This window comes from Pristis pectinata, chromosome 9 (genome assembly GCF_009764475.1).
Source record: "Pristis pectinata isolate sPriPec2 chromosome 9, sPriPec2.1.pri, whole genome shotgun sequence".
Lineage (NCBI taxonomy): Eukaryota > Metazoa > Chordata > Chondrichthyes > Rhinopristiformes > Pristidae > Pristis > Pristis pectinata.
This window is the reverse complement of record NC_067413.1, coordinates 94,689,042-94,704,338: the sequence shown is the minus strand read 5'-3', so window position 1 is coordinate 94,704,338 and position 15,297 is coordinate 94,689,042. Positions and strand designations below refer to the sequence as shown.

The 15,297-nt window shown below is 37.8% G+C and overlaps 1 protein-coding gene across 1 annotated transcript in view; it reads left to right on the top strand.

The window, feature by feature from the left end:
• Nucleotides 1-15,297, top strand: part of taf2 (TAF2 RNA polymerase II, TATA box binding protein (TBP)-associated factor) — an 84,846-nt gene that overhangs the window by 34,299 nt on the left and 35,250 nt on the right. The window contains exons 14-22 of the mRNA XM_052022623.1: nucleotides 132-241; nucleotides 1,369-1,434; nucleotides 1,583-1,835; nucleotides 5,146-5,285; nucleotides 5,640-5,691; nucleotides 6,052-6,162; nucleotides 6,448-6,641; nucleotides 7,521-7,660; nucleotides 11,591-11,660. Coding sequence (XP_051878583.1) covers nucleotides 132-241; nucleotides 1,369-1,434; nucleotides 1,583-1,835; nucleotides 5,146-5,285; nucleotides 5,640-5,691; nucleotides 6,052-6,162; nucleotides 6,448-6,641; nucleotides 7,521-7,660; nucleotides 11,591-11,660 — 1,136 coding nt within the window. The remainder of the gene's footprint in view (nucleotides 1-131; nucleotides 242-1,368; nucleotides 1,435-1,582; nucleotides 1,836-5,145; nucleotides 5,286-5,639; nucleotides 5,692-6,051; nucleotides 6,163-6,447; nucleotides 6,642-7,520; nucleotides 7,661-11,590; nucleotides 11,661-15,297) is intronic.

The following is a 15,297-nucleotide window of genomic DNA, read 5'->3' as shown; positions in this document are numbered from 1 at the left end:
TTAGTGGTTATGCATCTACTTTCTAGTTTGATAATGCTCCTTTGAAGTGAGTTGGGACATTTTGCCATGTTAAATGAAAGCCTTGTTGTATTAATATTACATATTCCACAAACATTCTCAACCTTTCTCAGGGACCACTGAAAGTTACCGTACAAGAACTCGATGGGTCGTTTAACCACACTCTACAAATTGAGGAAAACAGCCTAAAGCATGATATTCCTTGCCATTCCAAGAGCAGACGGTAGGTATTGATGTCTGGGAAGGTCAGAATTTACTAAGTTTATCCAAAATTGTCCTGGTTTAAAATGTGCACTTTTTAAGATGTTGTCCATGTGCATTGTAATTCATCATGAAATATCTTTCATGGCTATGAAAATGTCGATAAGAAATTAATTAAAGCAGATTTTGCATTAGTATAAGAATAAATGTGTCAAAATCAGTAGTGTGGTTTATTCCATAAGATGCCTTTTGATGACAAATTTCTTGAATCAGTCTGAGATATTCATTGGTTTATGAATTATTTTCTATTTTTTTCTCTTTGCAACCTTGATAAAAGAAAGATTATGCATTAACACCTGTATTACTTAGATTAGAACAGACTCTCCAGCATGTATTTGGACACAGGCCCAATGAATTTGCGGGATAATCTTCAATACTTGTTCCTTCTTGTATGTAAATCTGCCACAAATTTCAGAAAAGCAATAATGCCTTTTTATTCATAGGAGTATTATGCAAACTTCAGCTGGTATTTATATTTGGAGAAAAAAAATTGCAGAAAGCTGAATGATATATACTTAAACATCTTTTATACCTGATGATGATGAAGGTTTTTTCTTGTGCCTCCTGTTGAGAACCAGTATCTGAGCCACCCTCCCCTCCCCACATCTCTCTCTCACCACCTGCCCTCCCCACATCTCCCTCTCTCGCCACCTCCCCTCCCTGAGTCTCCCTCTCTCGCCACCTCCCCTCCCCGAGTCTCCCTCTCTCGCCAGCTCCTCTCCCTGCGTCTCCCTCCAGTCAAACCAAGAGGAAATGAACTGTGCAATGGAACTACAAGAGTAGCAGTGTCTCTTTTGGCCTAGACCAAGTTATTGCAGACCAATCACTGGAGGCCAAATGTGATAAGGCAGAACTGAAGTACTTCAAAACACTGATACACCGTCATTAACTGCCACCAATTGGCTACACAATGAAACTTCACTCTTAATAAGATTTTGAAATATCAGGTCAAAACAAATAAAAAAATGTTTCTGAGCATGGGAGATAATTGAAAGGAAATATTTTAATTATTATTTATCTTAGAGTGACTTTTCACACTTCTGTTCATTATTTTAGTTCATTATGTTAGTCATTTTTCTTTCTGTTCAGAAATAAGAAAAAGAAGATCCCGTTGTTGAATGGGGAGGAAGTGGACATGGATCTTTCTGCAATGGAGTAGGTCTTTTTCATTGCACTAAAATTTTTATCAGTGAAAGTAGTAACTTTTACAGGTATCTTTTGGTTTGCAAAAGCATTTAACACAAAATTAATATTTTTCTTATAGCTTAGTGGGATTAAAAGACGTATTTTTGGTTTTTTTTAGTGCTGATTCCCCACTGCTCTGGATTAGGATAGATCCAGACATGTCCGTTTTGAGAAAGGTGGAATTTGAGCAGGCTGACTTCATGTGGCAATACCAGCTTCGTTATGAGAGGGACGTTGTTGCACAAGAGGAATCAATTCACGCTTTAGAAAAGTTTCCCACTCCAGCGTCTCGACTCGCACTAACAGATATCCTGGAGCAAGAGCAATGCTTTTACAAAGTCCGAATGCATGCCTGCTTCCGGCTAGCAAAGGTGAACCGTGATGGAATTTTGTAATTATATGATTATGGAGTATGATTTATTGAGATGCTTGGTTGGGTGTGCACTATGTATGGGATTACTCCTTTGATTTTTTTTTTGAAAAACAAAATTATGTCATCTATGTTTTGATTTGAAGTCATACATCACAGAAACAGGCCCTTCCACCCACCTTGTCCACGTCGGCTATCAAATATCCGTCGATACTAATCCCATTTTCCTGCCTTGCCCCTTAGTCTCCTACGTCATGGTGCTTTAAGTGCTCATCTAAATACTACTTAAATGTTGTGAGAGTACCTGCCTCTATCTTCGCCATCAGTGAGTTCCAGATTTCAGTCAGCTTTTGGGAGAAAGTTCTTCTTAAAATCCTCTCTAAATCTACCATTAACTTAACCCTGTGTCCTCTGGTCGTAGACGCATCTGTTAAAGTGAAAAGTTTCTTACTATCTATCTTATTGTGCCCCTCATAATTTTGTATACCTCACTTGGGTCACCCCTAAACCACCTTCATGCCAATGAAAAGAAACCCAACCTATCCACTCTGTCCTTGTACATGAAACTATCTCGGACAACATCCAAGTGAATTTCCTGTGCACCCTTTCCGGTGCAGTTACATCCTTCATACCAGAAATGCACACAGTTTTGCAGCCTAACTAATATTTTATATAGCTGCACAATTTCCTTCCTGCTTTCATATTCCATGCCCCAGCTCTCCCATATGCTGTCTGTCAAGGCAAAGGATATGAAAAAGTGAAATTATGCTAGGTCTGTTTGAACACTGGTTAGGCCACAGTTTGAGTACTGTATCCATTTCTGATCACTGCAATTTCGGAATGATGTGAAATTGAGACGCAAAAGACTGCCGATGTTGGAAATCTGAAATAAAACCAGAAAATGTTAGAAATAATTGGCAGGACAAGTGGAATCTGTGGGGAGACAAAAATATTCCATTTTTGGTTGATGATCTTTCATCAGATTTTGAGAAAGTTAGAAAAAGAGCACATTTTAAGTTGCAGAGAAATGGGGAAGAGTGAGAGAAGTGGTAATACTGGTTGGGAAAGGGTTGTGAAGGCTTATGAATTACAGCTAATTGTCATTTCTTCCAGGGAAGCAGCAATTCACTTGTACAACTACCAGTTTGGTATATTGCATACAGTATTGACGATGTAGTTTCTTCTACTTTGCAGAAACCTAAATCAGCTATTCCCTGTCCCCTCCCTCATGCTCATTCCCTCCCTGGGTTTCCCCTGCTCAATCTTCATGGACCAAAAATGTTAACTGTTTCCTTCTTTACAGATGCTGCCTGACCTGTTGAGCCTTTCTTGCAGAGAAACAAAGGACTGCAGATACTGGAATCTAGATGAAAAAGACAACAAAATGTTGGAGGAACTCAGCAGGCCAGGCAGCATCCGTGGAGAAAAGCAGGCGGGCAATGTTACGGGTCAGAACCCTTCTTCAGGACTGAAGATAGGAAAAGGGGAACCCAATATATAGGAAGGAAAAGCAGAGCAGTGATAGGTGGACAAAAGAGGGGAGGTGGGATAGGCACAAGGTGGTGATAGGTAGATGCAGATAAGAGATAGTGATAGGTGGGTGTGGGGGAGGAGGGGAGAGCAGATCCACCAGGGAGGGAGGAAAAAAAATAGGCAAGGAGAAAAAAAGAGAGAGGCTAGGAAAGGGAAGGAAAGAAGAGGAATGGGGGGGGGGGGGGGAGGGGAGGGTTTAGTTTACTTTAAGTGGGAGAATTCAATGTTCATACCGTTAGGCTGCATTGGTCCAAAGATGGAAAATGAGGTGTTGTTCCTCCAATTGGCATTTGGACTTCTCCTGGGAGTGGAGGAGGCCGAGGACTGACATATCAGTGATGGAGTGGGAGGGGGAGTTGAAGTGGTTGGCAACGGGGAGATGCAGATCACGGTTACGGACGGAGCAGCGCAGGTGCTCTTCGAAATGGTCACCTCGTCTGCATTTGGTCTCGCCAATGTAGAGGAGGCCACACTTGGAGCTCCAAATGCATTAGGTGATATTAAGGGAGGTGCAGGTAAATCTCAGTCTCACCTGAAAGGACTGTTTGGGTCCCTGGATGGAGGTGGTGTAGGGGCAGGTGTTACTGCTATTGGCGGGGGCAGTGGAGAGTCCCCGGGGTGGGAGTGGGATGGGTGGGGAGGGAGGAGTGAACTAAGTTGCAGAGAGAGTGGTCCCTACGAAAGGCTGAAAGGGGTAAGGAGGGGAAGGTATGCTTGGTGCTGTGGTCCTGTTGGAGATGGCGGAAGTGGCAGAGCCTCTCTTGCATATTACAATCATTATTGAGTAGATGTGATTGTACAGGAAGAGTTTATACACTAGAAAATTACAGTTATGAGAAAAGATTGGATAAGCTAGGAATGTTTTCTGTGGAACAGATGTTGGTGTGAGAAGATTTGCTTGAGATGTATAAAACTATGAGACACCCAGATAAATAGGATGGACTATTGACCTTAACAGAAGGGTCAAAAAATAGGGGGTATAGATTTAAAGTAATTGGTAGAAAGATTGGGAGCGGGGAAAGTGAAGGCATTTTGTTTCTTCCCAAAGCATGATAGGTGTCTGGAGCTCATTGCCTGAAAGAATGGTCAATGCAGCATTCTTCATCGCACTTGAACAGTATTCGGATATGTACTTGAAGAGTTGTGACCTGCCGAGCCACAGGCCTAGTGCTGGAATGTGGGATTAGGTTGGCACGGTAGTGTAGCAGTTAGCGTAACGCTATTACAGCACCAGCGACCCAGATTCAATTCCGGCCGCTATCTGTAAGGAGCTTGTACGTTCTCCCCGTGTCTGTGTGGGTTTCCTCCAGGTCTCCGGTTTCCTCCCACATTCCAAAGATGTATGGGTTAGGAAGTTGTGGGCATGCTATGTTGGCGCTGGAAGCGTCGCGACACTTGCAGGCTGCCCTCCAGAACACTCTATGCAAAGATGTATTTCACTGTGTGTTTTGATGTACGTGTGACTAATGAAGATATCTAAAGATATCTATCTAGCACAGAAACACTGGGCCAATGAGTTACTTCTGTCATATATTTTCTGAGATTCACATGAACCATAAACCAGATCAGTGGTTGACAGCATGGCACTGACTCAACCAAATGGACAAGTCCAGTATTTGGAGCCAATCAGTCTGATTTTCAGCAAGTGTATTTTTTCATAAGTGCAGAATTATTGCATTCCCATTAGCTAGGCTTGTATATTTTATGTACAATATCTCTTTAAACTTGAGCAGTACATGAACTTCAACAGTACACAGTATCTGGAATTGTTCCTTCAGATTGCAAATGCCATGGTGAACACTTGGACAGGCCCTCCAGCCATGAAGTCACTCTTTACTCGAATGTTTTGCTGCAAAAGCTGTTCAAATATTGTTAAGACCAACAATTTCATGAACTTCCAGAGTTACTTTTACAGAAGGTAAAAGCTTTTCACAAATGCCTCTATTGTGAGTTGATGATACTTGATAGTACTTAAATTGAGTTAGAAACTATAGAGCGGACAGTATCATGCTATTTTTCTTGTTTTGTTTTCTTCCCCCAAATTTCTAAATTGGGAAATTCAATCAAAATTAAGCTGCCAGCTTGACTCCAATGGTAGTATATTTTGGTTCAAAGTTAGGGTTTGGGTTTAAGCCCTGCTCAGGAAATTAAGAGCAGAATCAACACTGATACTTGAGCATTAGACTAATGTTAAATTGTTAAATGTTCCAACAAACTAATTTGAAGAAGAGTATGATTTTTTTCTGCATTTTGCCTATCATTAACCCCTCAGGCATAACCACCAAACAGATAAGCCGCTTCAAGTTGATGGGTCCTTCTGTGCAGTTTGTCAACCTTGTTTGGCTGCTTAAACGTGACTATACTTCAATAATATTAAATTGGATGTGGAGCCAAGGGTGGGACAGATGCTACTCAAGTGTAAATTCTTTCATTCCTCTGGTATCGATTATGCGCTGCTAAGGAAATTGTGTTGGATTTTTTTTTACAATTCATTCTTGCTTCTATAACCAACCTCAATTACCTAAGCACATTGATGAATCTCTCATTGTTAAGAAAGTATACACTTATTCATTTATTTAAAATTCATGACTATAGCAGCAGATTATTTTGAAAAACAGTTGATGTCTCAGGTTATAAAAAATGTATCTCTGAAAGTAAGCTAATGCATTTCATTTGTCTCGCAGACCATGCCTGTTGCTATGGCATTGCTACGGGATATCCATAATCAGTGTCCTAAAGAAGTGTTGGCCTTTATTTTGGACTTAATTAAATATAATGACAACAGAAAGAACAAGGTAATACATCATCAAAGTTTCCTTTTAAATCTTTAAAACCTCTGGGATTCTACAATTATTGCCTTAGAACAACTGATTTCATTTTTCTTTGTGCTTCCTGGTTTTTGTGTATCGGTAGAAATTGAGAAAAATTCACATATCCTTCAACCATTCTTTTTCAAATACATCTGTGTTAATTTTAAAACCATGTGGACACAAAACCAAAAAACAATGTTACTTAGTTGTTGTTCTTTGCGCCAAGTTTATTTTAATCATTACATTTAATAATATCCTTTTCCATTTTAGTTTTCAGACAACTACTATCGTGCTGAACTTATTGATGCACTTTCAAATTCAGTAACACCTGCAATTAGCATCAATAATGAGGTCCGGACATTGGATAATCTCAATCCTGATGTACGATTGATTTTGGAGGAGATAACCAGATTTCTAAATATGGAGAAGTTGCTACCAAGTTACAGAAATACAATAACTGTCAGGTATTTAATTGATAAACATTTACAAATCCACACGACCATGATATCAAATGAATGGAATTCTTGTTCCTGAATATTTAAGTTTCAGTAATAACAACGGTGAAAATTCTCCTTATTCCCACTCTTTTTCACTTTAGCAAAACTTTCTGAATATTTTCTGTTCTTTTTCATCCCTACCTGATGAGACTATCTGAAGAATTGCATCTTAAGTGTAAAGGCAACAGTTCACCATATTTCATGGTAGTCTTTTAATAAGCTATAGCATGTAAATATAGGTTGTGGATGAGGGACATTTAAGTACATATTTTATCAGCCTATGGCATTCATTGTGAGGTGCAATGTGTGATTTGCAACCCTTTTACTTAACATTATCAGTTTTGTTATTTATTATTTTAACAATGATTGTCAATTAAATTGTTTTAGTATCCTTGATAAATAGCAGTATTCAAGCTGAGGTCATTCAAGAAAATATGAACAAACAAATAATGATGATTGGAATTAAAACAGAGAGTGCTAGAAATACTCAGTTCATTTGGCAGCATCTTCGGGGAGAGGAAGAGATAATTTTAATGTCAGTGAGCATTCATCAAATGATGATTGGCCTGTGTACCTATGTTTTACTGGAGGAGTTGGAGGATTTGTATTTTTCTTCTATGTTGATTTACTTTTATTCATATTTAAAATAATGCATCATGGTAATGTGGAAATTGCCCTATATAGCAGAAACAATGTGCGAAAGATAATTACATATGACACTGAATGTAATTCCTGACAACAGTCATAGAAACTGCCACTCCACATGTGCTGCTTGGACAGGTCAGTGTGCCCAAAAGTGTTTCTCGAAAAGTTTCTTTTTTAAGACCATTCCTCTTCATTTTGCAGCTGCCTGAAAGCTATCCGTGTGCTTCAGAAGAATGGCCATATTCCCAGTGATCCATCACTCTTTAAGTCATATGCAGAATATGGGCACTTTGTTGATGTTCGCATTGCAGCTCTGGAAGCAGTTGTAGATTATACACAAGGTATGATCTTGATCTGTGAACTTATAGCAATATTTTCCTTCCCACGACAAAATATTGTGAACATTGGATAATGAGTTGTTTTCAGTTATCACAAATGATTTTAGTGGTTAATTTTAGTATGTAACTCTTAATCAGCGATTGAGATGATAAACAGAAGATTGCATGGAAACATAATTCTTTTTTTCAAACTTTCTCCCACCCAATCTTTTTAGTGCTCATTGCCACCAGATTACCCAACTTTTTTTAAAATGGACCTATTACTATTCACTATCTTCTGTGACTTAACTTTCGCTGCTCACCTATTGCTAGCATCTTTCTGACACCCTGACAATGACATCTCTGGACCTCACTGTTGCCTCTCCTTTCAAATGCTTTAATCCTCTGCACAGCTCTTAGTTTCATAGTATCCATCTTCCCAATAGCATTCAGCTTCAAGCTTGTAGTCCAATTAGCAGATATATTAACACCACATAAATACAAAACTTCTTGAGCGTGATTGATGGTTATTATTTTATAAATACTTATTGTACCTAAATTTTTATAATCTATAATGCACTGGTGCATGTTGCACACAAGACCTCCTTTCAATGTTGCAGGTATTGCATGCTGTGCTATATTTTGGTTGTTACCCAACCTTATCACTATAAACCAAGGTCTTCAGCTCATTTAATAATTATCGCAAGTGATCAACGCCTACTTTATACATACATTACACAATTTTCTTTTAATGTACCGTTTAATGAATTTCGCTTATGTAACTCCAATTTTTAACCTCAAATATCTACAATTATGTATTTTCCATGTTATTTGCTTTTCCTTATTTCAATGAGATTTCTCTATTTAACATTCTCATTAATTTCATTATTTTCAACGAGTATTTCATTCATTACTTAAGTGACTTGAAATTATGCCACAAAAATAATACATTCACAATTCAAGCATACTTTTGTTATTGAGGACAATTTCTAACCTCTGGCCAGCATTACGGAAGGCCTGTAACTGATCAAAAGAATATGACAGCACTGATGAAAGTGTGGAGAAAAAAAAGATTGGCAGGGATTGTACCAAAACCAATGGTATAACTATCACGTGAAAGCTTTTCTGTACAATTTTTGTCCTGGAAGTATTGTGCAACTTGTTGATGCACAGGAAGTCCCCAGGTTACGTCAGGGTTCTGTCCCTGAGAACTGTTCACCTCCCAGATGCTCTGTAAGTCAGAAATGAACAGAAAAGCTGTGATGAGAGAGCGAGCAGGTGCTGCCAGCCGGCCTCACTGACTCTGTGAGTGAGTCTGCTCTGTGCTCCCAGCTCTGCTTGGCTTGACCAAGCCCATAATTGTTGCAGCTTTGGGTGGAGGTGGGTGGGTGGGGTGGGTGGGAAGAGAAAGCAAGGAGAAATGCCCTGTTCCCACCTGACAGAAGAAGCCTGCAGCAGCCAGCAAATCCATCTCCATCTGTCCTGCTGGTCTCCCAAACGCTTGATTGTATGTATGGCCTGTGTGTATTGTTTCATCTGGTCTGCAAAGCGATACTGGGATATAAACTTATCCTTTCTATTCTAAATTGAGTTTCTGACCTTGGATTTTCTTCTGTAAAGAGTCAGCAAGTTCTTGACTGGTCCTTCTACAATTGGAAGTGTACTGTCCTTAAATCTTTTCATGGACTTGTTGGCATCTAGCCTTGAAAACATATTGTTTATCAGTGAGTCACCATATGGCACAATGAGATCAGAAAATGGTCATGTTCTTTTGTTTAAAAAAATGTTCTGCATAATGTTTCTTGATATTACTTGGAATTTTACAGATTCTCAGTATTACTTAGAATTTTAGATTCAGAGCATTCAACCTCAAGTTCCTGTAAATTTTTAAAAAATCACTGGAACATATCTGTAGTATTCTAGAATAAAAGATCTTTTATTAGAGAACTTCAAAAAAGATTGTGAGGTAAATAAAAGTTCATGGTCACTTGAGCTAAGCTTGCAATGAAGTGATAAGTTCATACTTAATTCTGGTTCTGGCATTAAAGTTTACGAGTTTCATTGAAACCAAATTTTGGAAGAACAGGAGTCACTATGTTGTATGATTAGTGGAAACAGCTGACAATGAATTTTCACCTGAATGTGATGTCTAATGCAGTATGCATTTTATTCTATAGGCTATCATGCACAGGGCAGTGGAGTGGTGTGTTCATATTACTTTTCTTTAAAAATATTTATTTGAAATGAAGAGCATGCCTTAGAAATTCAACTCTAATCCAGAAAAATCAGTTCATGATAATATGGACCTAACTATACCTGGTATAGAAATACCTCTATCTAAAGGGCCCTGATTGCTGTAAACTTTGAGGGCATGTTGGAAGGAATTTAGTAAGTGGGGGGTGTGGGGGTTGCTTTCTGGATGAAAGATTAAGATTCTGCCTAATTCTTTTCTACATGCCTTTCACATCTTTGTTTGCTAATCTTTCCATATTACATAGTTGTAGAAGAACTTTAAATCTTTCTTTACTTCTACCACTCTTAAATGAAAATAAATTTGTAGATTACACCAAACTTAGATGTGTGGTAAATGTTTAGTTGAGAAGGATAATAATGCACTGCAAGCATTCATAGCCCAGTAGATTGGACAAATAAGTGGCAGATGAAATTCAATACAAGCAAGTGTGAAATGATGTATTTTGGTAGAAAGAATGAGGAGAAATGATGTAGAAAGAAATGGCAAAGTTGTGAACAATGCAGAGGAGGAGAGAGACCTGGGTTAAACATTTGCAGAGATCTTTGAAGGCAATGGGACAAGTTCAGGGAGCAGTTAGTAAAGTCTATGGGATATGAAGATCCTAAAGAGAGTATAAAAAGTATTTACTTGAGGAAATCCAAGAAAGACAGATTTTATTCATTTAGAGTGAAGAGCTGGGGATCTTCCCCTGAAATAAAGAATGAGACATGATGATGTGTTTAGATTTGGCAAATGTGTGGAGCTGGTCCCATTAGCAGGTGGTTCAAAGACCACAGGACATGGGTTAGAAGTTGAGGGCAAAAGGTATAGGAGGCACGTGAGGAAAAGCTTTGATATGCAGAGTTCAATTATGATATGGAGCCTTCTGCCTGCTTTGGGCATACAATTCTTCTCACAGAGGGTAGTGAATCCTTGGAATTTTTGACTCTGGTCAGTTGTTGAAGTTAGCTCATTAGAAGAATTTAAAGTGAAGATGGATAGATTTTTGAAAGATCAGGGAATGAAGGGCGATGGGGATCAGGTACAGAGGAAGAGTTAAGGCCTGGGGCAGGTCAGCCATGATCATATTGAACGGTGGGGCAGGCTTGAGGACCAGGTGGTCCAATGTTCCTTTTTTCTTGTGACTTGTGGCAAGTTTGAAAACTGAAGTTTAGTAGGAGTTATGTTTGAAAGCCTTGCATCTATGTTGATTGTTCTTTAGTCAAGAACTAAATTCCTATATAAAAAAAATGTGTGTAACTACTGTGGTATTTAAAAGCAGTGCAAATTGTCAGATTGTAATTAGCAAATACCACAAAAATGCAGAATTGACTAATGATTATCAAACCAAGTTAGCTTGCCTTTATCCAGTGTATGATATCTAAAAAATATTGTAAAATACTTTATAATCAATGAATCTTTAACTCTTAAATAAAAATTTGAATTGGTTTATTATCATCACGTACTGAAGTGCAGTGAAAAACTTGTGTTGCATAATATTCATACAGATCAATTAATTACACAGTGCATTGAGGTAAAGCAATAGCAGAATGTAGAATAGAGTGTAACAGCTATAGAGCAGGTGAGCAATTCTTAGAGACATAGAATTTAGATTTAAAAGAGTAGAACTGTTACATATTTAATCCGGTGTGATAGTTTCATTTTGAATACTCATGTTTGTTTTGTCCCTTTTTAAATTTTCAATCTTTTTTCTTCTCCAGTGGACAGGAGCACTGATGAATTACAGTGGCTGTTAGATCTGGTCCAGAACGATGCTGTGCCCTACATAAGGTTAGTGTTTTTAAAGCAATCGTAGCTACGGCAGAATCCTTATGAACTTTTAAGAGTTGAGCTAATCAGATATGACCAATCAATATGTCGATGATGTTATTTGTGGATGTTTGATTTTAAAATAGTATTTGGAAATTGTTTAGTACCACAGTATCCCTTGATTGTGCTTCTTTTATATGGCAAGATATATTTTTAAATTTCTAATTCATAGTTTACTTCTGCTATCTTAAGTCTTTTAGTGTTAAACACAGTTATTTTCTTGTTTATTTAAAATACATTTATTTGTGCAAAACTACATTTATCTTGTGAAGGGATCACATCAGGAGACAAAGCAAATGGAATTATCTTCAGAGCTGACACTAAATAGGTCAAGAATAAACCAGGGAAGAGGGTAGACTTGGTGCCAAGGATATGCAGAAATAACGGGATATCCTGGTCTGTTTGGAGCACAATAGGACCAGCAATAAAAATACAGTAAATAATAAAATAAAATAAAAATGAAAATGAGAAAACGGCACAATAACTCCCTCATTATCAGATTGTGGCTATTCCTTACCTAAAGTCCACTTTCTTCCCTATCCCCATATTCTATGATTTCTTCAGTGTTCAATTTCTGCCTTTAGTAAACTCAATAACTGAGCATAAAATAATGTCACTGGATATAACATTTCAAAAATTCACAGTTTTCTTAGCAAAGATATATTTTTTTACTCATTTCCAAATGGGTGACTCCCTTATTCTCCATACCAGCAGTACTACACTTTACAGTTGTCTTTCTGAATCTATTCTATCAATTCCTGTCAAAGACACTTTCCCTCCTCGTTTCTAAATGGATCCTCTATCCCCTATCTTCTGAATGAAATCACTTCTCGTTCTTTTAAATTTCAGTGAGCATAAAATGATCTCTTTTTTTTAACAAGGCGACACCTTATGCCAGGGATAAATCTCAGTATTGTATTCTGTACTATATTGCCTCCAGGCCAAGTATAAATACTTGATCGTGGTTTCAAAATTTTTCCTTGACCGTTTGATCATGGTTTCTTGAATAAGGCATCCCAATTCCTTTCACTCCCTTCATTTTTCTTCAGAGCCATGAAATATTTTTCAAATATTTATCCATTTTCCTTTTGAAAAATTCTCTTGAATCTGTTTACAGCACCCTTCCAGCCATTGCGTTCATGGTTGCCTTAATTTGCTACAGTTCCTCGTGTTACCTCTGGTCCTTTTAATAATTACCTGAATTCCATATCCTCCAGTTACCGACACTTTCATTCCTGGAAATATTATTTTTCCATTTTTACTGATCAAAACATTTCTGATTTTGAATTCCTCCATCAAATCCTCAACTAGCCTTCTCTGCTGCTAGGAGAACATGCCCAGTTTCTCTGATCTTTCTGTGGAACTGAAGTTTTTATTATTATTCCTTGTACAATTTTACTAAAACTCTGTAGTCCAAATAAATTATTGAAATCCTTCCTAAATTGTGATTTACAGAATTCACCCCATGCTCCTTTGGACCTAGTCAGTGTTTGGTGTAACTTTGGTTTTGTTCACTCTGCTGTTTATAAAGCTAAAGGTCCCATTTGATTTTTGTTTTAAACAACCTTCTCAACTTTTCCAGTCACTTGCAAAAATTTGTGTGCATTGCTTTTGTTTTTCTGCAGTCATTCAGTTATACTCTTTGGTTTGTATTGCTTCTTATAATTCTTCTCAACAATCTGAATCATTTCATACTTCCCTGTGTTAAATTTCATCTGTCGTGTGTCTGGCCATGTCATCAACTTATGTCCTCTGGTAGCTACAGTCATCCATCCTATTTACCACAATTTCAAGGTTCATGACAATTGCAAGCTGTGAAATTTATGCTTTGTACAGAGCAGCAATCCCCCCTCAATTTATGGGGTTACTTCAGTCTGTAGACTACTGAGTACCTCTTAGCTTTTTCTTAAGTCCCTTAGTAAATTTCACAACCTCACAAATGTTGCTCCTTTAATCCCAAGGATTTTAGGCAATGGCCAGCCAACCCAAGCCCAAGACAACTGACCATATGTTGTGGGTTTGGGTCAGGCCTGGTGCATGTTCCGATTAAAATATTTAGAGCTATGTACAATATAATACTTCATCCTGATTTGTTTTGTATTATTGCTTGTGTCTTATGTTGTTGATCAGTTTTTAGTGTTCCATCCTCATTCAGATCATCAGCATCTTTGAGAATCTTACATTTGCAGTGATGGTTTTCTACGAAAAAAATTTCTAGTGTTTATGTTGGATATCCATAGTCAGGTTTCAATTTTGTACTTAAGCAGATCTCATAATAGGGGAGGAGGAAGCACAGATATTTGATCAGTTCTCTTTTCTTTTTTGTTTATTCTTCAATTTTTGAGTTTTTTTTAAAATCCCAAGTTATTACTTCTACATCTCGTGTTTTTGAGCTTTTTTGTGGTTTTTCATTTTAAAAGCATTTCTTTTTTGGGGTATTCTTTAATTCTTACGTTTTTGAAACCTATTGTCTCCTCCAGGCTTCTGTAATTTTATTTTTGCTCCAACACCAGCCTGTGGCCCTTTCTGATCCTGATGATTTCATTGCCTGATCCACTCCACTGACTGAAATGCTGACTTTTGGTGTGATCACTAACTCTTTCCCCAGCCTCCACTTGCACCCTGCAGCACTGAAGAGGCCAGGGAAATTTTACTTTAAAGGGCAAGAGAGATTGGGCAAGAATAGCAAAAGATAATAGGAAGAATGAACTGGAAATGAATAGATTGAAAATGAAAGTGAAAAGGAAAGGAGCAAAAGAGAAGGAGGAGAAAATCATTTAGGGCACACACAACTGCCAGGCGGACATTCTACTTTTAAAACATCATGTGGCACTCTTCACTTTGTGATTAAAGAATCTTTGATATCCGGGGAAATTATGACCGATGTGTCAAAACTGAAAAGTCCCTTGTTTAATTTGGATTGGTCCTGTTTCTTTTGTACAACTGATTAAATTTGCAGAATTGGTCTTTAACTCGGTGTGGTAGTCAGGCCAGGTAACTTTTGTAAACAGGGAAGGGAATGGTTATTAACTAATAAGATCTGTGTTGTGTCATTGCTCTGTTTCATGTATTTTACTACTGTACAACAAATGATCTACTGTGATGTTCTATCGATTCCAAAATTGAGGGACAACACTTCTGACCCAAGATTTTTTGTAAAAGAAAATAAGCCAAAGTAAAGTGAAAAGGATTCTCTGTCTCATCCCTCGGATTGGTAGATGTTTGAAACTCCGAAAGTCCTTCAGCCCAGAGTGATTGAAAGTTTGCATCTAGGGAATGATTTGAGAAAATAAAATTGACAGTTTGAGAAAGGAGTGACTTTTAAAAGAAAAACGAAAGTCATTGAGAAGATGGGAAAATAACAAACTGGAGCAAAATGAGGGGGACAGGGGTGGGGGGGAGAGGAGCATTGAACCTTTATGGGAAGTGTAAGAATAGATGGAAACGTAGTGACCAGACATTGAGTAAGAACGAAAAGTTTAACATTCAGCAGGCAGGAGAGAAAAAAGGACAACTTGCATTTAGACTGACCCTTTTTTGTATTGACTTGTCATGCCAAAACATTTTACAGCCAATGAAGTACTTTTGAAGTATGGTA